This window comes from Sphaeramia orbicularis, chromosome 5, assembly GCF_902148855.1.
Source record: "Sphaeramia orbicularis chromosome 5, fSphaOr1.1, whole genome shotgun sequence".
Taxonomy (NCBI): Eukaryota; Metazoa; Chordata; class Actinopteri; order Kurtiformes; family Apogonidae; genus Sphaeramia; species Sphaeramia orbicularis.
In genome coordinates this window covers 48,448,229-48,472,191 of record NC_043961.1, presented here as the reverse complement: position 1 = coordinate 48,472,191, position 23,963 = coordinate 48,448,229, and the positions used below count along the sequence as shown (strand labels likewise).

General features: G+C 41.7%; 1 protein-coding gene across 2 annotated transcripts in view; it reads right to left on the bottom strand.

Annotated features, from left to right (window-relative positions):
* cbfa2t2 (CBFA2/RUNX1 partner transcriptional co-repressor 2) overlaps positions 1-23,963 on the bottom strand; it is a 41,871-nt gene that overhangs the window by 7,148 nt on the left and 10,760 nt on the right. Inside the window, exons 1-6 of one of the 2 annotated variants that reach the window (XM_030133938.1) lie at positions 17,918-18,342; positions 5,921-6,079; positions 5,512-5,753; positions 5,236-5,325; positions 3,107-3,291; positions 2,409-2,662 (exon numbers count right to left, since the gene is read on the bottom strand). In XM_030133938.1, the coding sequence (XP_029989798.1) occupies positions 2,409-2,662; positions 3,107-3,291; positions 5,236-5,325; positions 5,512-5,753; positions 5,921-6,053 (904 nt within the window). In that variant the 5' untranslated portion in view covers positions 6,054-6,079; positions 17,918-18,342. Of the gene's footprint in view, positions 1-2,408; positions 2,663-3,106; positions 3,292-5,235; positions 5,326-5,511; positions 5,754-5,920; positions 6,080-17,917; positions 18,343-23,963 lie in introns of those variants that run through there. The other variant, XM_030133937.1, reaches the window with a different exon arrangement.

The window sequence follows — 23,963 nt, the reverse complement described above, 5'->3', positions numbered from 1 at the left end:
AAAAACTTTTTGTCTGTTTTTAGTCATGCAGTTCTATTTAATCTGGTCAATATAGTCTTGACAAAACCAACATTTTCTTTTAGTTAAACCCATTTTAGTTCAAGCAAGGTTATCTATCATTCTTATTGACTCAGAAATATATCATATGATGTCACCAACCATATCTGTATGAATATTCATGAGGGCAAGTCTAGTGAGTCTTTGGTTGGTCACTGTACTGTGCAAATAGCCTACGTCTTGAGAAGCTTTACTGGGGCGAGGGGCACTCGCTTATAATTTTAAAATGCCTTTATTAATTATGGCATGTCTCAATGGACCTCACTGAGCTCCAATGTGTTTCAGCCTGCTGGTCTTCATCAGAAAACGTTTTGTCCCCCTGATGAAAAGAGTACCTTGATTTTTTTGTATTTTTTGTGCATTGACGGTCCCTTCACCAAAGAGCACCTCTTTTACCATTTTTCATCACTTTTTTTCATTACAGCCTGGAGGTCCATGAAGCATTCCTCTTTCCTGTTCGTTCAAACCTAATGTTGAACTAGGATTTTTGGACAATACTGTAGTGTCCTGTTGATGAGCGGTGAAACTTGGTCACTAATGAAGAAAGGTTAAGTCCAAAGTGCTACTTGGGTATAGTTTTCAAGATACAGAATTGGGTTAAAATGATACATTTGATTAATTAATGAGAGAATGGGTATTACTGTCTATCTCTGTGCTACAAGTTCTCTGGATATTAAGATACATTCACTTTTCTTTCACATGTAAGATTTATTGATCGGCTCTATAAATGTACATAAACCTTTGTAGACACTGTTTGTAATAACACTTTATCACATGTACCTCATATGTTTTATATTTCATCTTATCAGTATGTAAGATTTAACACACCTTATCTTGTAAGTAGGTCATTTCCAAAAAATTGGATCAGTGTAACCAACTCCATTTAGAAAACCACTCCCACCCTTTTGCACAGTCAATCTCAGCCTTTTCTCACTGAACAGAGGTTCGACATACCAAAGTATGAATCAAAACAGTTGAAAGCTGCCATTATTGAGATGAACAAGTTGTGGTAATATTGCAAAGATATTGGCTTTTCATTTCTTTAGTCTATGTGTGGTGTTTTTTAGTGTCATTTTGTTATTATGTCTATTTTCTGTGTTGACGTTGTTTGTAAAATGTATATCCAGAAGGACGCATTTTTCTTAACTGAAAAGCAGTTTCACCAGTGCGTATAAATAAAGTGAACTGAACCTGAAATTAAGAAAGACATGAGGTAAAGTTAAGAGAGGAAAAAAAAATATATGTAAGGAAAAACTGCAAGATGGTTGAGGGGGATAGTGAGCAACAAAGTGGGGTGAAAGAGAGAAAAAGAGAAGCCTTTGATGCAAAACAGACATCCAGCACCCAGAGCCTGAACACATCTGGAAGTCAGCTGTCAACCACACACACACACACACACACACACACACACACACACACACACACACACACACACACACACACACTCCCCAAACTTCTCCCTTAGCGCCTCCCCTCCTGGAGCTCACAGCATTCCAGTAGGGAGACACTCAGGCTGAGTGGAGTGGCTCCACTTCTAAACACAACCAGCCGCTCTGAAAATCACTGAAGACCATTGCTACCATGTACACACAGAAATATAAGTACACTTGCTTACTTGTTTAATTATCTCATTTCAGCTGAGTTATTGCAGAACATGGTGACTTAAGCAATATTGAATTGTACATTTAGCAGCAATAAAAGTTTGCACACACATGCTCAAGCAAAAATTTCCTGATGCACATCCCCAAACATGGAGAACAAAACGAAAGCGTGCATGCTATGCTGCAAGGCCAAAAGCGCAAATTCTAAAAGTTGAGTAACAAACAGCCAACAAGAAGCAGCATGCACACAGTCTGCAGAAGAGAATGATGATTCCCTCACACACTCACTACCTTCCTCTTGACTACTTCTCTACTTCTGGTTCTCATCAGTGTTCATCAGTTCAAAGCGGCGAGTGTGTGGACTGATGTGTTTATGTATGTGTGTATGTGTGTGTGTGTCTGTGAGTTAAGTGGCGGCAGGCAGGCGGGAGGCTGTCAGACAAGGGACTACAGCCTCGTAAACACAGCACCTCTACCATGAACATATCAAGGTGTGTTTCTCTGTGTGTGTCTGTGAGCTACTGCTGTTTCCACTGTGTGCTGACAGGCCCCAAATGGAGGGCAGAGTAAATCCAACCCTCCCTGTCCAGACTGTATACGTCTGTTTATACACATGTGGAATCCACAAATATATATATATAATTAATATGGCTACAGCTACACAAATACACAGACCACCCGTTATCGTCCAGAATATGATATCTGTGTGTATGTGTGTTTATGCCAGGCCTTTGGCTTCGTGCCACATACCAGGGAGTCTGGGCCTGTCTTTGAGCTCGCGGATCTCCAGCATGCGTTGACTGTGCTCGCGGTGCAGAATGTGTGGCGCTGCAATGTCATCGAGGGCGTAGTGCTGCAGGGGTGGGGGGGTCGGATGAAGCTGGGCGTTCAGGGGCAGCGGGTGGGCAGGGCTGTGTCGGGGAGCAGGGCTGATGGTGCAAATGCGCTTTGCTGCAGGCTCCAGCGATGCAGGGGGGCGTTCATGGAAACCATTCTCTTTTGCTCTGTGGGAGATAAGTCACCAGGATGAAGAACAGACTTCTACCTGACACCCAGGTTATACTTAATAATAAAACTCCTCCATAGGCGTAGTGTAGTGTTATTGTTATCTTGAAGTTGTACTGGGATGTTTTTAAGTATGATAATATGATCATGTTTTTCCAGTCATTTTACTGAGGGAGGAAACTTTCTGTGTATTATTAATTATTGTTATTAATATTTTTAAGCCAATTTTAATCTGGTATCTTTAAGACAAAGCATGTCAATCACTCCATGAAGACTTGTAACATCTACTTTTCAACAGCATTTACATGTTTAGACATGGTGGTTATTTTTTGAGGTGGAGCAAACTTGAACTTCCCTTATAAGGTGTTTGAACATGTATTAGTCACTGCAATGTATTTCCATTTTACATTAGTATAGAATGACACAAGGTGAACCTTGCTAACCTGCTAGGGCTGTGTCTCTTGGTCCCGGAGTCACTTGGCTCCATCAGCAGCTCCGAAGAGTCTGGAGACGAGGCCAGGGTGGTGCTTAGCAAGAGGTGCTCATGCTGGGACAGGTACTGGGCTGGGGTCTGCTTGGCTGCCCGTGCACAGTGGAGTAGCTCTCTCTGCAGCAGGGGTAGGTTTGCCTGGGAAGACAAGTAAGATTTGTGAGGTTTAATTGTCATCTAAAGCCAGATAAGAAGAAGAACCCTGCAGCATGTTGTAAAGATAAGGAAGGGGAACGACAGGGGTCTGGAAATAAACAGACCCGAGCTGTCCTAGACAGACCACCACACAGTGACGGACCTAAGAGACACTGTGCAGACTGGCCTCCTGTGGAAGACGCCTGGCTGGGAGGAAAGGGGGTTAAGAGGGGGGCGTTGACTCCTTGAGGTCTGGCTTTAAGACTTGATCTGGGTTTGGGTGTTGTTCTGTGGCTGCTTTAGTTCTGGCTTTTGGCTTCCCTTGCTCGAATAAAAAAATGACTGAAAACTCTAAATTGCTGCTGAAGCTGCCGCTGGAATTGGTTACCAACTCCCTGTACTCGGTCACAGCTAAGATATGCACAGTAATACCAAAGCTCAGAAACATTTCCAAACAAATGAGACACAGAGTTCTCTTTTGCCTCGTTCCTTATTCTCTTAATATTTATCTGTGAGTGTCTCTTTCCTATCTTTCCATCACGCTTTTGTTCCCTGCATTTCCCTAATTAGGAACAGATGCCAGTATGTTTGCAATTACGCCACTTCCTCGCTGTGTTTTTTTTCTCTTCTTGAGCAACCAACAAAATAACCACGCTGTGTGCAATATGACTGACTTTTCCTTGCACTCGTTTCAACCACCATACAGCGGATCCTGTTAATCTACTCCCACTAATATGACATTTTTTATCCTCGCATCATCGTCATCCGGACATACATGCTGATAATTAAAGCCTGTCTGGTACTTTTCCCTTCGATTTTTGTGCCTTCCTAGAAAATCTGCTGATGCTTCTACTAATTGTCTCCTCTCTGTTACACCCCTGTGCTCACTTTAACCTGTCTCCCATGCTCCTTTGCCTCCTGTCTTTCCCTAGGGCCCCAGCTAACAGACACATGTGCTGTGCGTCAGTTGAACAGAGGGCTCTCTGGGGTTCAGCGGGCTGGATGCTAAATTGGCGGTGCCTTGGCAGCTGAATGCTCTCTTAACGGGACAGCGGCTCCATATGGTGCACTGGAGCCCATAAAAAAGGGAAGGGAACACTTTATAGGCATGTTTCACACTTCCGAGTTCCCACTTTTCCCTCTCGTCTTCTCACCCACCTCTCCCTCGCTTTTCTATTTCCTCACCCCTTGACTTTGTCCCATCTGTCCAACTCCCCCCTGCTTCATAACACCCCCCCTCTTTTCTTTTCCTTAAGACACACTATTCTCAAGGAGTTGGCATTAAGTTTGTGGGACCCCACCCCTTAGCAATAAATTAGTAGAAGGAGTGGAACAGAGGTTTCTTGTCTCAGCACTCTCAGACAGACAGATGGAGGGGCTCCAAAGGTGAGTAAGAGGTAAGTGTGGAAAAAGAACAGAATTCGACTGCTTGAAGTTACGGCCGTACAACTGACTGAAGATTTATGGTCTGCTTTAATAAGGGGAGCTCCTAAAAAGTATACTCTTGCAGACTCTCCTGGTTACAAAGGGGCTCAAGAGGCTTTTTAACACACACATTCATCTGTTGCTTGTCAAGTCAGCAGACAAATCTTGATAGTAACCTTGACCCAGTGTGACGCTATGAATATTTACACAACCTATACTTAGTTTTAGACAAACCACAGATTATTCATACCACCCTGAATTAAGTTTGGGGCCGTCTGCTTATCATTCGGTTGTTAATAAAGCTTCATAGTTGATAGGGCCAAGAGATGTCAGGGTGATGAGATGTTAATGCTTTCACCAGATTATCCTGACAGGCCACAGGGTAACCAAATAAGTGGATGGTTTAAAACTTTAGAAACAGGGAAGAAAAACACTGGTGCAAGAAAAAAAAAGGGAAGAAATCCAAGGGAATAATGTAAGACAAATATAGGAAGATGGAAAGAAGGATAAGGATGTGTTTACCTTGAGAAAAGGAATAACAAAGGGCCGCAGGGGGAAGTTTGTGGCCTCTTGAAGTCGTGAGTGGAACTCCTCAATAGTTACTGTTGAATTCTACGGAACAGAGAAAGTTTAAGAAAGTCATCCAATAAGCAGCATATAAATGCTAAGGGTCAAATTTGTGCAACTGCGCTGGCAAGGAAGCCTGTAATCAAACGCAGGATAAGTCATGGAAAAAAAGAGGAAGTAAGACATTGTGTCCAATTGTAATCTTGCTTGTGGTGATAATGACTGACTTACCACGAGGGCAAGGACTAGGTTTCGGACACTGTCTCCGATCTCAGGGGAGATATCGTTGCCAAACTGCTGCAGCGTGGTCAGGAAACGTTTCAGCTTACTCAGCTGGCGTGCCCCACAGGTGGCTGGCAGCTGTTGGTTAGCCAGCGATGAGGAAGAGGAAGAGGACGGTCCGTTGCTGTAACGCTGCGGTGGAGATGGTACTGCATTCAGGGTTGGCGGGGAATGATGATTTCCATTGGTCACTGTTGAGGAAAAGGTGGGATGATGATGAGTAATAGCCAACCAGACTGGACCGATAATACTAAATATGGATATACATGCAGAGCAATAAAAAGTAACATTTACAGGTTACATAGAGCAAAGAACAGGACAAACACAAGATGACGAACGTCTTAAGAGTGACATTTACATGCTGTGGTGGAAAAGGAAGCCGGACGAGGGCCACTGGGGTTGACAGAAGGCAGGGGTGGCATCGTGGAGCTGGCGCTGCTGCTGGGGGCTGATCTGGAATGAGTCTTAGCATCCACAGGGGAACCGGGCATGGCAGGGCTCTTCTTCTCTCTACTGTCTGCAGAGAGAGGATAGAGGTCAGCCGCAGGTCAAAAACCAGAGCTTTAAAAATGTCATAAACCGAGGGAGGCACTGAAGGGAAATTAAACCAGGTTCAGCTGCTTAAATACGCTAGAACTGTAACGTAAAAAAAGAAGAAAAAAAAAGAACGCGGAACATAAACAGCTAATATAGAAGTAAACAAATTAACAAAATATGCTTTAAGATAGATGTATTACTGAAAACAGTGGAAAGAAATCGAGGAAACTTACTCACTGAACCATCATCATGGTGAATAAATGACTAAATAAAAGCAGAAACATTAGGTCCCTACTCACAAAAGAAACAAAAGTGCCCACCCCCAAAGCCCACTTCACATCATCCAACACATACTGCCCAGGCACAAACCACCCTGCTCCCCCCATCAAAGAGCCAGATGTCTAAAGTTTAGCCCCTCACTCCCAACTATTCAGATCAATAACAGAAGAAATGCTGAAGACTGCTTTTGTGTGGGAGAAGAATACCCCCTCATTGAGCTCCCCAGCAAATGGGGGGGTCAAGAAATAAAGGAGAGACAGAGAAAAGGGGACGGGGCTATTTCACGCTTTACTAACAAGATCGGCAAAGCTTTTAAATGTTAAGCGCAACTTCTCAATATGCCATTGCAGCTGAATGAGACCACCAGATAAGGGGTTCGGCGAGATCTGCAAAGGGGATGGTGGTGGGGAAACGTGGGATCATAAGTAGTCTTTGTCTCCTGGAGATGCATGAAAGCTGGGTCCCGTCTCCATTTAGACTGGATCAGACTTTTCAAACTGCTTCAAGAATGGACGATTAATAGACAAGTATGGTCTCACAGGTCATAGGTCAGCAGAGAGCAGCTTTTTAAATGTGGTTTCATGGTTTTAGGGCTTTGGCTTCAATGAAACCTTTTATATCTTTTTCACAGCTATGAACTCTGCATGGCCTTGAGCAACAGGGTCCCAGTTTATAAAGACTGGAGCTAGAAGCTTTAACCTTTGTGGAGGTTACTTAATAGGAATAAAAAGGTGGAATTATGCATATTATACTAATAAAAGACATTTGAAATTTTGAAGGTTATGTTACAGATGTATGTGTGTAATTTGCAATGGATCTAACGTTATCTTTGTAATTCACTCACATTGGTTCAGATCAATCATGCATCAATCCAAATTACATAATCTGATATATTTAATGAATTGCAAAGAAGCAGTTTTGGGAAGTTATTACTTACACTAAAGTGCTTTACGTAATTCAGTTACAGTAAGAATTAAAACTCAGTAATTACAAAGAGGTTACATGTCACATATTGTATTCAGTGAGATGTAGAATATATCCATGTCTAGGTGTAATTCCATGGTTATTTGGAAGATTACTACTAATGCAAGAAACTAAACAATATTTTCCTTCCAAAATCAGAAAACATTATGAACATTACCATGCAATTTTACTTTCAGATTCATTGCCTAGTGTAAAAAAACTTACTGGAAAAGTAATCAAAACTTAAATCATGATGAAGTGGTTAAATCAAATCATTTGTTGTATTTTTGGTCAGTTAACTAATTTTTAAACAATTTCACAAAGTAACCTTCCCAACAATGCAGATAATTAAGAATATCATATTAAGCCCATAGTAAAAATGTTGAAGCACTAATTAATGAATTAGTAACCAAACAGTTCTATGAACATATGTAGTAGTAGTCATATTTTTCATCTTAGTTGGCAGTGGATCATGAACCTCACATAATGTAATATGCGACAGTCAGCAACTGAGTGACTAAGTGGCTACAGGCTAACATGTCCACAAAACAGAAAAACACTACATCTTATCTATCTTTTTTTTTTTTACCGTTGTGTTTAAATGGTAAACATTTTGTCACCCCTGTAACTGACATTAACTGTGTGACTAACCTGATGACAGACCAAAATCAGCCTTCTGTTGTCAGGTTTGTGCATTAACTTGGATGTGATGCTAGAGGCACTCAGCCAGTGGTGGTTTATGAGGTGAAAGAAGCATCATTCTCTAACACAGCTGTCCAGTCAGAGTGTAATAGGATGTGGTTCACACAACTCTGACAGAGTGAGCCATCGTCTCTAGTAAAAACATACACCCATCATGCCATGTCACTTTCAGCCGTCCGCCTCTACCACTGTAACTCTTTCATTTCCGTACATTAAAGTGGGTGGGATTTCATTAGGATACAGTAAATGTTTTTGTACATTTGTTTTCTACCAATAATGATGACAACCATACTTCAGGTGTAGTGGATTAAAACAGAAGTCAGTCAACCTCATTGTGTAACATACTCTGCTAAACTCTTGGCATCAAATCTCTGTGTTCTGTTTTCAACCCTTGAGTCCATTAATCTAGTCAATTTTTCAGTCTGCCCTATTCAACTCATCTGCCACGTCTAGGACTCATTATACAGTTTTGACTGTTCTTCCTTCTGTTTTGCAGTCCTCTTCACCCTCTCTCCCTCTCCTTCTTTCTCAGCCCCGTGGCCTGCCTGCCATCGTTCCACCTGTTCACCAACACAGGGGGCAGGAAGGAGGGATCTATGCAGACATTTGGACTGTCATACGCAGCACACATGCGGTATGCCAGTGCACCACAGGAAGCAGCCTGCAGCATGCACACACACCGGGTCCAAAGCTTTGCACACTCCGTCCGTATGGCCAGGAAATTAGACTGACATCTCAATAACAGAATCAACAGGGCATATGGCCTTAGTTTCAACACTGTTACCATATAAACAACTTTATATAAATACACAGAGGAAGGATCTGGCCAGTCCATTTGCACTATTCAGTAGCAATACATGGAAAAGAATGCATAAGTACTTGTTTTTGATTTGCTGACACATTGTCACCACATCGCCACTGGCACTGTACAGTAGTTTTGTGTCCAAATTGGCAATCATTCCCATAAACAGTCTGAAAAGCAGTTTTTGTACGCCTATTGTGTTTAACTGACAGATCAACATGGGGTCTCAGAGTATACAAATGTACAACAGTCCAAAACATATTGTGCATATGTCTTACTGTGTGTCCCATTTCAGGAGAAAATAGGTTGCAGCTGTGTTTTTATGCAATCTTAAGACGTAGCAAGGTCTGCTGTTAACAACGCCAGAAGTAATCTCTAGAACAGGAGACATCAGGTGTGTGTGTGTGTGAGTGTGTGTGTGTGTGTGTGTGTGTGTGCTGTCAGCCTATAGAGAATTGCCTCTGCTTGTCAATTAGGCAGCGTACACTGCTGGATGACTTCATCTGGCTTATGAGCACCTGAGTCCACCGTATATAGTCACAGGACTGTCGGGGGAGACAGCTGGCACGGCAGCCACAAACACGCACACACACACACACACACACACAGTGTACAAAGTGGTCTAATGTTAACGCAGGTGAATATCAGCTTCGAGGAGGATGTGGGCTGTTTGTCTGGTCTAAATGCCACCTGTCATCCTCGCTCCAATCGAACAAAGAGGACGTACACAAAGCGCCTCGTCATAAATCAACAGGGTTACACGGAAATGCCTTGAAGCAAAGACAGCACTTTGAGGTCCTTGGATGACACCATGAGCAGATCAACAGATACTGAACATGTTAACTATATGACAATACATTTTAAATGAAAATGAAATGTGTACTCATACCGCTTTGTGCTGCTGTATTATCTTCTCTTATTGTTTTCATTCTGAGGACATTCATGTTTTTCATAAATAGGCCCAAGAGTTACTCTGGCTTACTTGTTTGCTTTCTACAACAGGTGTTATTGCAGGGATGGAAAAGCAAAGTCTGCAGTGATGGCTGTTGTTGCTAGCCAGGTGTCCCTTGTTTGTTCAGCTTCAGGTGACACTCATTTGCATTAAAACATTCAATCGGCTTTAATTGCATGTGCCTCTGCAGGTGATGGTTCAGTATGAGGCTTACAAAAAGGAGAGAGAGGACTAACAGCTACTACTCTGAATGGAATAAATCAGTGAAACCAGAAACCAGACAAATAAAGAGCAGAGGCAATCCATTTAGCTCCTTATGTAAAGTGTCGATGGATAGCCTACTCTGAGTCAGTACAAATACATTCCACTTGGTGTAATGAGATGTGTATGAAATAAATGTGGTCAGCATTAGGGATTATTGAGCTTGTGGTTTCACTCTGAAGTTGAGACTCTCTCCTAAAGGTTAGAAGCCATGAGTCATGTGCGTCTGCTGATATGGGATTTTTGCGTCTATTCATGCTGCTATCTCTGTTCTGTCAGTGTAGATGAGGCGAGAGAAGATGCAACACAGGCCTGACTAATTCATCAAAGTACAAAAAGACAATTTGTGGTATGTGCAATGCTACAAGTATGTACTCAGGCCACACACGCACAAGTTAATATTCACATAAACGCAGACACTTAAACTGCAAAGAAATGAACATAACCACAATACAGGAGTACAAGATTAAAGTATGTTTAGTCTGTCTTAGCACAAACACTGAGGAGGAAACAGTTAAAGTTCTTTACAGCAATGTCAGCTGTCAGATATATTTAGATTGTGTATGTTGTGTTTCCCTTGTATTCTGTCTATTATCAACCTCCACTCCGAAAAACAATTAAAAATAAAAATGTATTCCATTTTTTAAAGCCCCCATGCAAGGAATCAAAATAACAAACCGAGACAACAGCAAAAATTCCTAATGTTGAAATAATGTTAAGGCAAACAGGGAGTGAATGGAGTCCGGTGATAAGGATAAAAAACAATAATTGGTTTAAAGCTTAGGGCAAACCAGGGACAAGCTAACAGCCCCCTTAACACCCATACTACTGATGGGCACTTCTCTCTCCTCCTCCTCCCCCTGTACCATATGGATCTAATCGGCCAAGAGCTGGCCAGCTGGGACCTCCAACAGTCACCTGTGAGGGGTGGAGGGAGGGCTGGGGCTGGGGCTGGGGGCAGAAGGGACTGCTGGAGCCTCATCCGCTAAGCTAATGCAGCCCCCTCCTCTAGACGCACACACACAGCTCTGCCTTTCCTCCAAGGAGAGGAGGAAGGAGGAGGGAGGGGAGGGGAGGGAGGGGAGGCACGAGGCGGCTGAATGCGAGCGAGTGGACTTAAATGCCGGGGAGACAAAGGCTGCACCTGGTCCCCGTTCGTCCACGCACACCACCACAATACAGCACACATCTGTTCCTCTATCCTGCGCTCCCTTCTGACCTCCACCCACACAAACACACACACACACACAAACACACACACTGCAAAGCAAGGCAGCATGCGCCAACACTCACACAACCACCACATCCACTTCTAAAACAGATAATTCAGCAGTCAGTGGTCCGTCTCGGTGTCAGGTTGTTATAACCTCATAGCTAGACAACAGGTTCAAGGATTTAAGTGTTTTAGTGGCTTTTTTGGTGCATTTGTGGTGTCATATTGCTGAAGACAAGAAGACATTACAATAAACTTAATTTATATTGCTCTCTTGGGGCTGACAGCTCTTTAACTGTTGCCTTTGTACAGATTTTTCACATCATTATTCGTACTTACTGTCACTGGATACTTTTAACAATACAGTTTAAATGATGGCTTCACGTTACAGAACAGTTTCATCACATAGACTGTTTATAGTGGCATTGTTTTTCAAGTAAGTAAGTGATTCATTAGACTAAAAGTCAATTTTAATTTATTTCATTACATTTTAAGACTTGGCACATATTTATGAGCCTTATTACACTTCTCTACTTAAAGCTGAATTGGCTTGGATCGCTTGTCGCCACTATTAATAGGTCCAAAACTTGCTATCACAATGCCACATCTATAGATGAACCAGGAGTGTTGGACAAGCACCAACATGAATAAGAAATTAATCTGCAAATTAGAGGCGCCAGAGGTGGAGAAGAAGGGACACAAGCAGGGAGCGACGGATGGAGGGAGGGAGTAACAAGGATAGAAAATACTGTTTTCATTTGGTTTCATCAGAGAGGCAAGCCTGGTTGTCAGACTCAGAGCCAGGCTGTTTTTCTTGGCTTTCATTACCACCTTCCAGCCCCGTAGTCTACATATTTGGACAAAACCCAATGTCAACACTCTGTTCCTCACTCTGCTAGGGAGGGGGGAGATGGGGAGGTGGCAAGGTTGACAGTAAGGGGGAAAGCAGAAGACAACTCTAGTAGAAGAGAAATGGGGGTAAAAGATAACTGGAGGTAAGAGGAAGGGCAAAAATAAAAGGCATGGTAATGTATGTGGCTTATACACACACACACACACACACACACACGTGAGGAAGCCCAGATGTGTGTCTGAGGCAAAGTGAAGACATTTTGAAACGAGAGGACGGTGAGAGAAGCCGTCACATAACCTCGTCACTCAGTGAGATAATTAGAAAAACACTGCTGTAATCTAGCATGCCACATTCTGGAAAAAAAAAGAAACCTAGTGATGGAAATGTACTTAGTGGCAGAGCGAGAGAAAACGAAAGAGGGAACGGCAAGGCAGGCAGACAGACGTCTTCAATAAAAAAGTAAGAATGAGCAGTAAAAGAGGCACAGTGGTGTGATGCTCGAAGCAGAGGAGGGAGAGGTTTGGCAGATGTTCCAAAAGCAAAAACGAATAGTGTCCACGTGGACATGAGGTCAGAACACAGGGAGAAGTCAAGGCAGAATATACTGGACAAGGCTGTATGCTAGTGACCTTGCAAACACTCCAGAACACTCCAGTCTGAGGTCATTAATATCTTCATATTTCATTTGCACTGCAATTTTGGAGCTGGGAATGTCTTCAAATGCCCTAATAGTATCACAAGGACTGGTTATTTATTTTAGGAGTGAAAGTGTGAGAACATAAGCATTGGATATGTAGGCAACATGTGAGCAAAGATTAATATTTTGTTGCACCTTACACTAATGTGAACTATAGCTACACTTTGTTAGTAAGTGTGAGTGTTTATGCTAAAGTTTATTCTCAATTATTATTATTATTTCAAGTACAACTACAGTTTTGGTCTAAAACCTGGAATATACCAGTGTAATGTCCTAGAAAAATAGTAAAATATCAAGATGGCCTAATGCAAGGTATTCAAAATGTTTAAAATGAGAGTACATCCTGACTCATGTGCTTGATTCTCAGTTTCAGGCTCCATTGTGACTCGGTCAAATGGGTATGTGTTATTCAGAGTGGCACAAACTTTACACAGCCCCACGCCTGCGTTTCACACACAGCTGGGCCACGGGGGATAGAGCTTTAAGTTGATTTGTGTCATCATGCTTCAGCGTCAGAATTGGCCCTATTTACCAGGTGTTGGGTTTGTTGTTGGCTGAGGGGATAGAGGACATTTATCCCTGAAGGAACACACACACACACACACACATCCAAACACACACCTGTGAAATAGCCTGCCCAAGGCACATGCCCACGACCTCACAAATAACAACTGTGACATAACAGGGACAATTCCAATCTGTCAATCATGACCTCAGCCCATAAAAGCCATGTGCAGACGCTCTCACACCAGCCTGTCTTCTCCAAGGCCAGTAGATTATCTGCCTATCTGGTTACAGCCCTTCTCACCTCTGCGGAACTAATTGGTTAGCCTGCCCATCAATCATCAGAAGCATGGAGATTCCTGAAACCCAAGAGTTGCTATGCATATGGATGCAAAACAACATTAAAATTGAGTTGTACTTTATATTTTTCCCATTCACATTTCATCTCAGGGTGAAAATATGATCTCAGTGCAGGGTTGTAGAGCTCCCTCGACATGAAGTGAAGCTGTATATCATAGTATGTATCTGGAGTTTTAGGACTGGGTGACTCCTATACATTAGAAACAGAGACAATCTACTTAACCTGCAGCCAGACATAAGACTTAACTTCATTCTCCAAGAGACATCTGTACACAGACACACACAATGACCTTGTAAGTCGCAGTAGTCTATAAAACATAATACGAACTCTAGACATGAGAAAACAGTGAAAACGCAAAGACCGGCCTGTTTCAGACCAGGTGTCAAAGGCCTTGGCTCACGTCCAACCAGATGTGGCGATCACCTCAGGCCACGCTGAAGATGTATGCCTTTCATGACCCACTGTGGGAGAGTTCCAGCGCTGACTCAGTGACAGCGGAGCTCCTCAAGTTGGGTGACTAACATCCATCAAGCAGATGTGGGGATCAGATCAGAGCATCATAACAAGGGTAAGAGTGGGTGTTTGTGAATGTTCGCTTAAGTTGTTTTGGGGCATCCTAACTTTTCATTTCAACGTTCTATGTGCTCAAATACATCTGCATATCCTTCCCTCAAGCGTGAACTATGCAGAGGACTAATCTGTCACCCTCAGGTTTTGGGGATGCGCTGAATCAAAGCTGAGCAGAAGGTACGGTACATAGAATCAACAAACAGAGCTGTGGGCAAGCTTAGCCCAGCTGTATGAAAGACCAGAGCTCAACAGCCGCTGAGAGGGAAAGATAAGTAAAACAAAGAGGCCAGCTGTGCTCAAAACAATGAGGAGAATGAGGCACAGATACTGAAGCTGTGGAGGGGGTGATTGTCTGTTTGTGAATGTGTAGGCAGACGAGTGTTTTGATGAGATTGAGTGTTGTTGTATTGGCTGTAACCTCACATGTGTTCCGGAAAGCGGCACATTTTCTTTTTTGTGGATGAACATCCCGATAAAATATCCATAATAGGCAAGAAAAGTACTGTAGTAACAACACGGCATTTAAATTATCAGTATGTGTTTCTAGTTAAGGTTTTCATGTCTCAGCCAAGGGAATTATAACTGGCAAAAATATGTGTTTCTATCTTGTGTCCACGCTTTCCCAGAAGGATTCAGGGGGAAAATGAAGTGAAAAGAAAGAGAGACAGAAAAATAATGACTAGGACAGACGATTCATGGAGAAAGGCAGCACCACCCATTTCTTGTCCACCCACACACCTAACAACACACAAACTCATACAAATGTTACAATTGCAAGTTCTCTTGAGAATTGAATCTTCCCATTTGGGTTTTGCGCTGGAAAATAACAGCCTTTCCAAGAAAGTTACACAAGGTTAAATACAACCTAATGCTCGAGATTTGTTATGAAAGTCCCACAAAAAAGATAGTGCTCCTAATGCCTATCTTATTTTGGATTGGTTACTTATTAGAAGATTTCATTTATGACCTTGTTATAATATTAACTATATTAATGTTTAAGTGCACACATCTTAGCTATTTATTTTTGTTGTATGATATGCCTATACTGTATATGGACTATAGCTTGACTTTCTATTGATGGCCAACAATGTTCTACTTGATACTGCAGGGGATCAGGCATCTAACAAGCTAAAAATGTGTTAAACAAAAGGAAAATAAAATGAGAAGTTAATAGTGCTGAGGGAGATATTCAGAAAACATATTTATATTATCTATAAATACTATAAAAACTAATATATACTATGCTATCTGTTTGTGACAATAGTAAACTATGTATTCAAATTAAAATCAGAACTTGGGTTTCATTCACTTGACAAACTAGACTGAGGTCATTATTTAGCCTGTTAAGCATGTGCTGATACTCTCAATCCTCCTCAGACCACACCATCCTAGTGAATAAAAGTCTTGAGTCGGGTCAGTGAGCAGGCCACCAAGGGGTCATTAGACCCCAGCATGAAAACTCTGATGCAGCGCTAAGCATGAGGAGAGGTCGTTCAATACAATGTAAGTGGGGTTTGGAGGAAGAGAACGCAGGTGGTTTGGCGTTCAGTGACACAGATACGCTCCTGCACACTGACCAACACACACACAGACATTTACACCACCATGAGCCATTTCCCCGTGATGACACCGTCTTTCAGAGAGCTACTAGCAGTAAGTAACTGATCAGTTTCTATTGAGTAAACGACCTAAATCTTTCATGTGCACACGCAGACAAACACATAAGCAAGTGCACAAATTCAGACACATAACCTCTCACTGAACCCCTGGGGCCACATATCACAGAGCTTGCCACTGGAACTAATAGAGCACTTCCTGTATGCATCTCTTAAGGCAGCTGCTCTGTTCCGTGTGTGTTTGTGTATGTTGAACAGGGGGGTATTCTATGGATGGATTCTTCAGATAATAGCGTGGTGAGCAAGGGTCATGGTTGTCTGTTTCGCTATTTATTACTACACTTTCAGCCGAGAAGTTCACAGCTGGGAGTGAGGGTTGTGAGTGAAAAAAAAAAAAAAAGCTGCAAAACACTATGAGACAAGCAACCTTGTATTTGAGCAGACACGATGTCTACAGGACACCTGGTACACATATGGACACAAACACAGACATGACTATACACTTCCGATCAGACACTTCAAAGACACACACTGTTGCAAAATGAGACGCTTCTCATTGTGAATGAATCCAAGTAATAAAAAACAGTGAATGATCTAAATAAAATAAAGTAAAAGATCAGGTTCTGGATGTGAAACACAGCATCTGACAGTAGAGCAGTGCCTGCTGTCAGGACTGTGACAGTGTCCAGCAGACCAGACAGGGGTCTCTGCTTTGAGACTGTGCAGCCGTCAGTTAGTCTCTCCTATCTCCCAGATGGACTGGCCTGGCCTGGTGTGACACTAGCCAGGTCTCTCTGCCTTTTCTCCTCTCTCTGTCTGTCTCTCCTTCACACACACAAGCAAATTTTCTCCTCCAAGGTACTATAAGAAAAGCCACTCATATCAACGAAAACACACCCAACCATCACAAAATGAGCTACTTATACCCTGTCCATAGGACAAAAATGTGACGTTGGCATTCCGTCCACTTTCCCACTGATGTCAGTGTTGTGTAACATGTAGCCACAGCATGAAAGACAGACACAGCAGTTTCCCTCCTCCTCCCATATGTCTGGGATACTGTACAACAGATGCGCACGTCTTCTTTACCTAGTTTCTTCTGCTCTGCTTGCCATGTGGAAAAACTGATTACTATCTGAGTAAATGACAGCTGAGGAAGATAAGCCCCTTTCACATATGGAGCCAATCACACTGTTGGGTTTATTTATCTGGTTGAGGTAGCGGTTTTTGATGTGCATGTTCACATCAGTCAAAGTGCAAAAAAAAAAAAAAAAGTCTGTTTCCACAATTATAACCAGGTGCATTAGACTGATACTTGCCACAAGTGAAAACAAAGCTAAAGAGCAGAAGCACAGTGACAATACAGTAACCACAGAAGGCTCAGTGCTTTGGCTGCAAAACCTGTGAAGACTGTTGCTTTTGTTCTCACTAGTACAGCAACGATACGTTTTTGCAGAACCATCTTAAACAGAACATCAACCACTGCTCCTGAGGTTTCCACATGAACAGTGAAAGTGGTCACAATATTTTTCAGTTGAGATGTATTTGGAAAAGAGACTCTAAAGAAACCAAAAGAAAACTGAACAAAAATAAAAATTAAAAACAGCCATACAGGTCCTCTACCAGATTTTTTCTCAAGCTTAACATCTCAACACCACCTGGGAAATTATCATAAAGTTCCACAACATGATGTTTAGATACAAGTATGCAAACAGAGTTTTTTCTCAAGAAATGAGTATTTTATCCATATGGCAAAAGAAGTTTACTGCGTAATGAAAGTGAGCAGGCACAAACATCCCTTCTACCTCAGCAGACAAGGATGAAGAGATGAAAAGATAAAGAGGAAAGGATGAGGCACCATCTGTACAGTACAGAGCAGCTCTGGGAATTAGGATGGAACATGCACACTAAAGACATAAATGCACAGTTTGTGAAAGCAGACACACACAGACTTCTAAAAAAGAAAAATGCAGACTAATCCCTGAGGATACAACCAGATAAACCCAAACAAAAACTCCAGACTGATCTCCACTCAATTGTCCTACCTCCACTCTAGCAGAGTCCACTGTTCAGTCCTTAGAGAAAATCAGCTGCAGTGCTGAGGTTCTTGGTTTCTTATCCTTTCCTTTTTGTCTCTTTCGGTGACTCCACGCCTTCATATGTCAGGCATGTGTTTGCATTCCCACATATGTGAGCTCCAGTGTGGCGAAGGCCAGAGCCAGAGACACAGATGGCACCCAGATGGAGACAGATAACTGAGCAGACCAGCGCAACGCCGCACTACACTCACTCTCTATCCCTGACTTTCTGCCTGTCTCTTTGCTCCTTTCCTTTCGTTTTGCATGAAGCTCACTCTTTCACTCCTACCAACTTGTTCACTCAGTCATCAGCTGCTGCGGTGGATTTCTCAAGCTGTGTCTCTCACTCTCTGTTTCTGTCATTGAATTTGCATCCTCTCCTGTGCTCGCTCTCTCAGGCTCTGAGCCTCCTACCCTCAGTCTCTCTCTTTCAGCTCTAGCTCCTCCCCTGTTTTCCCACACACTGTCCTCTTCTCTGTTTTCATGGGCTGGGTGCTCCTGCTGCGTCACCCCCCCCACACACACACACACACACACACACACACACAAACCACAAACACACACACCCCATCTCATGACCCCCCCACCCCCATGGACCCTGGCCAATCATCGACTGCTGACTGGCTCTATTCAACCTGTATTCACCGGCAATGGACCCTGCAATTAACATAACTAATTGCTTTGGCACCTAAAGGCTAAACAAGAGCCTGTGCCAAGGGAGACAAAGTGTGTGTGTATGTATGTGAGGAGGGGTCCATTTGCAACTCACTACCAACCCCCCCACCCCCAAGAAAAGTGGGGATCTCCCTTTAAAATGTTTTTATACCAACTACACCTCCTCTCAGGCTCTTTTATTGGTGCCCTCTTTTGTCTCAGCTCCTTCATGCGGCTCAGCCCTGCCTCACTGGCCAACCCATGGGGGGGGGGGACACTTAAGGAGCATGAATGAGTTATTCTTCTCTCCTCTCCTACGCTCTGCTCTCCATCTTCACTGAGTTAAACTTAAATCACAGTCTGATTTATGCCCAGCTTTGCACACAAGTGGTGCTGTGGGGACAATGCAGGTTAAGATGATGGAGCTTGCCGCAGATTGGGCTTTATTCACTCCCACCTTTTATTCCTTCCATCAGTTAAACTCCACAAAAGTACAGAGGAGGGTGTGAAGTTCATCCTAAGCTTTGGGTAAATAAGACATTAATCTGTTTTTAATTAGATGACTGACAATTGTAAGAGCAAGATCAATGTGTGAGAATCCACAGACACTTGGCTATGCAAACAAACAAGCAAGCGCTGTCGGATAAACACGAGCAGTTCATTAGGAGAAGGTGCTGCCCCTTCACTTTGCCCCAATTACACCCACACGTCTGAGTGACGATGAAAAACTTAAGGTGTAATCTAATCAAAACAACTCTGAACACAGGTGAAATTCACATACACGTCACTGAGCAGTTACAGAAATATTTATTATGGGTTACGTGGTTTCTATGAGTTGTCAAAAAACAGGATTTGACTGAATAATGACCCATAATAACCTCTATCTCCCCTCCTGTCTCCTTGAAGGCCTGCTCTATTCAGGGTGCATCTGGTCAGCCAGCAGGCTCAGAGGCAGGGCCAGGTGGCTGAGAGAAGAGGGGGAAGGGGGGGTGGAAAGATGCAAACCAGGAAGGTCTGAAGCAATACAGTCTGTCTGCTATTATATACTTACTATTGAGTTGGTGAGTTGCAACTGACACTATTGCTGGACAAAAGGTGGTAGCATATCTAGATTTAAGTCCAGGTGCACTAGGCATCAGGTGGCAGAAGGGTGAGCACCCCCATTAGAGTCCTTGTTCTCTTTTATCACTAAATACAAAACAGGAAACACTGCAAACTCAGTCATGTTGTTGTAGTTTTAGGTTGATTTATTAATATTAGCCTCTGATTATGTTACTCTTATTCTGTTGTGTTTGCTGAGTTTGTTATATGCCTATATGAATTTCAGGTTAAACTATGACAGTTCTGATTTTGGACAGTTCAGAATGTTTTGTAGGTGCAGCGGCTGACAACTACAACCCCAAACAAACTGAAAAACAAAAGTGGTTTTACCATCAATATTTTCCTGCTCAAGTAAAGTTAAACCAACTGAGTAGATTACAGATTACAAGACAGAAATGTTAATTTGACTGGAAATAACTCCTTTTTTTCTCCCTCCGATATACAGTTATATTTATATTTATATTTTTATCTTGTGTGATGTATCTGAAACTATTTTACTATTGGCTGCAAGTACAATACATTCACTATGCACTGAAGGCTATTGTGTATAACCTTGCATGTGACAAATAAAACCAATCTTTTCTTATCTTGATTTTTCTTTGAAGGGGAAAACCCACACATGTACTGTAAACAACAAGTTTCACACTATACTCAAGTGAGCGATACTGTCTATAGACACATAAGATTATGTGTGGTGCATTCAGGAAAATGACTGTCACCAGCTCTTCAGAGTTGGATTATTTTTTCACACAACTACAAATAACCCAGTCGTGGTTTCAGTATGTAAAATTTAAGTCTGTTGTAATTAGACCTGATCATTTCTTGACATTAGATATAACTCAACTAGTCAAACAATTGTTTCCTTTGCTTGCGTCCATGCCTGTGCACTGATTTCTATGGAGGAAGATACGGCTGATTTTTCTGCACCCAGGTCACTCTTTGCTCTTCTACAGCAGCCACGCTGTGCAACACTAGCTATTGCTAGCTTAGAATGTCATTCAGCTAAAAGGGCTGTAGGTGTTGAGTTTGCTAGACTAGCAAGTGTATTTAGCTCAGTTTATAGAGAAACTTAAACAAGTGCCCACCCTAAAATATTCAGTAATTGCACTGCATATCCATAGTTTAACGTGGTTTTCTGCCTTTAAAGATACCATGAATGAAATTACATTAAAGAGCAATAGAGGCTAATACCAACAAACAACTAGCTCCAAGAAAAGTACAGACTTCAACATAAACTCTATATAAAGCACAGGTAAATTTTCACAAATTATTTATTTAAAAATGTCAAATTAAAGTAATTATGTTGACAAAATAATTAATTTGTCCAAAAAGTCAATATATTTTGCATTTAATTGATTTTCTGTTTATTGCTAACAGACACGGTTCATTAGTTATTGTAGCATGTTGAGAAACTTTTTTCTCAAATCACCACTTTCATCATCCAGGTGGTTGATGTTCAGCTGGATATGCATTTAAACTGAACTAGGTCACGTAACCACTCATCTCGACATACCAAGTTCCATATGTACAAACCTTTTTACAGCAGCTAGCCTACTTCTTAAAGGATGCAAGAGAAGTATGGTATTTAGAGATAAGATAAGATAAGATAAGATAAGATAAGATAAGATAAGATAAGATAAGATAAGATAAGATAAGATAAGATAAGATAAGATAAGATAAGATAAGACAAGACTTTATTGATCCCACTTTTGAGAAATTCAAGTGTCTGTTGCAGGGTGACAGTAAAGTGACAGTGAAGTAATAAAATATATAAAACAGTAATAAAAAATTTACAATATACACATATACAGATATTTACAGACCAGAAGAAAAACGTACAGTGAAAAACAATTGCACATGACCTGAAGACCTAAAACCAGTGTAACCATTAAGAGGGCTCTTGAATGAAAGCTTATGCTTGTGAAACATCCATAGAAGAACTTCATGATGTTCCTTAGCTCTGAGAATTGTTCCTTTAAAAATATTCCTAAACAAGGAGAAGAAGCAAACTGTACTGCTCTCGGAGAAATTCAACACGTTGTTATGTATGCATGCAGACTGTATTCCGTTTACTGCTTAAGCCTCACACAGCTGTTTGCTATTGCATGCATGTGTGTGAGATAAAGAGTGAGACGGCAAGAGAAAGAGAGAGAGACAGAACAAGAGTGTACAGCATCTGTTTCTGTTCACACGCTCCCTCGCCAAACTTCCACTTTTAGAAAAAGTAAACAGCATTTTTTTAGAAAGGGTAAAAAAAGAGAAGACTAAGGAGAAGAAGGAAAAGGGAGAAGCCTTTATGACCAAGAAAAAAAAACCCTAAATCATGTCAGCCTTGAACATGCATTATTTACATGTACATGTGTGCATTTAAAGCCACAAGATGTTTAGAATATCATGGGTCAATTTACATATATTCATGTTTCTTTTTTAATTAGCGCACCATTCATGTTCAGTTTGCTTTTTAATATATGTATTTTTACATTCTTCAGGTGGGTGTATATACAATAAAGACTGCACATTCACTATTAATACAACTCTTTACACTTCTGAATCACACAGTGAACAAGTGCAGCTATTAGTGCAAACATTTGCTCTATTTACACAGCCTGCTGTTGAATTATCTGCTCATATCTCCATTGTAGAAAAAGTACAAACACAAAATGGGCTGTGGCATTGGAGGCCATTGTTGTTCCCCATTTACGATAACAGAAGAAATCACAGAGCGCTGTTATTGCAGAAAGGGGTTAGTGCTTCGATGAAGTGTTACTGGTTCAACGCACCACAGAGAAGAAATAACTGGAACTGAGATGCCACTGTCAAATATGTAGGCGAACTGGGGAGAGAGCGAGGTCAGGGAGATCCTCACCCTCTGAGAAGATAATGAAATCACTTCCCATTACGGAAAAACAACACAAGTATATTTGTACTTCAACTATTGCAAACTATAATAGTGTTCTGATGTCAAGTCGACTGCAGATGACGGTAAACGACCATGTCAACTGCTACTGTCACAGTTATTCTGCTATAAAAGCAGAGTAGTTTTCTACAGAATTGATATTTCCTTTGTTCGCTGATCTGCTTTTCCGATCAATCTTTCCTAATCCAATAATTTTCATTTCAGTAACACAGAGAACATTGTATTGGGTTGTTAGCGTTGACGTTGCTAGACTAGCAAGTATATTTCGCTCTGTTTATAGTGGTACTTTAGTATCTGTCCAGTTCAGAAAGTCCACATAGGAACCTGCAGAGCTTGCTTAACATGCTTATTCTGCTGTTAAAGAAACAATGAATGACATTACAACAGAGAGCATAGAATTACAGTTACTCTGGACTCTGGCTTATGAACCCTGAGATGTTTTTGTTGAAGTGATGGTGTAAAATTCAATATTCATGACAAAAAATTGTAGGTTTGATTCCTCAGAGTCTGTCAGCACTACAAGTGTTGTTGAGGAAATAAAATGAGTTGTCAGCACAGTAAGTCAGGGAGCAGCAAGTACAGATGTTCAACTGTGCAGTAAGTCTGACTTTATATTAATACTTTGCCAAAGCATCATACTGTGTTACAGATCTGAAATGTTAAGGTTACTGGTCAGGTGAAAAATATTCACTCAACACCCAAAACCACTGCAGGGGAAATTTCTTAACTGTGATAACCCTACCAATGTGCTACATACGCAATCTTATTTTTGCTAAAATCCCACACGGGCAGCTTTATGTCTTTGTCAATATAAACAGGCAAAACCAGCATAATAAGGGGTCTTCTTAACAGCAACTGCTTGGAAAAAGGGCTTAAGATAAGGTGCAATTATCATGACAATAGATGCAGAAATACAGTCAAAGTAACCAGGGCATGGTGATTTAAGACTTCAGCATGCACATGTAAATATTGTTTTGATTAACCAGCACAATAACAGGAAAAATTCCCATCATGCCATTATGTGACAGCATAAGAGTACACTGCATACCCACAATCCTGACATTGTATGGGCGTCCCAGTGGAATACCAAGGTATTTTCATCAGCTGTTTTCTAAAGTAACTGAGACCAGGAGGGAAGTGTGAAATGTGAGGTATCCTCTAACAAAACAAGCTCTCTCTGGCAGAAGGCAGAAGTCAACATTGAAGAAAACTCACACTTCCACGATTTCATATAGTGATGCAGCTCATGCTTGGTGAGAGCATTTTGTTCTCAGCACTCTGAAGTCTCTGAGTCTGAAAGGGTAATGTGAGAAAAGGGGGTTAAGCGAGAAAAAGATGCTG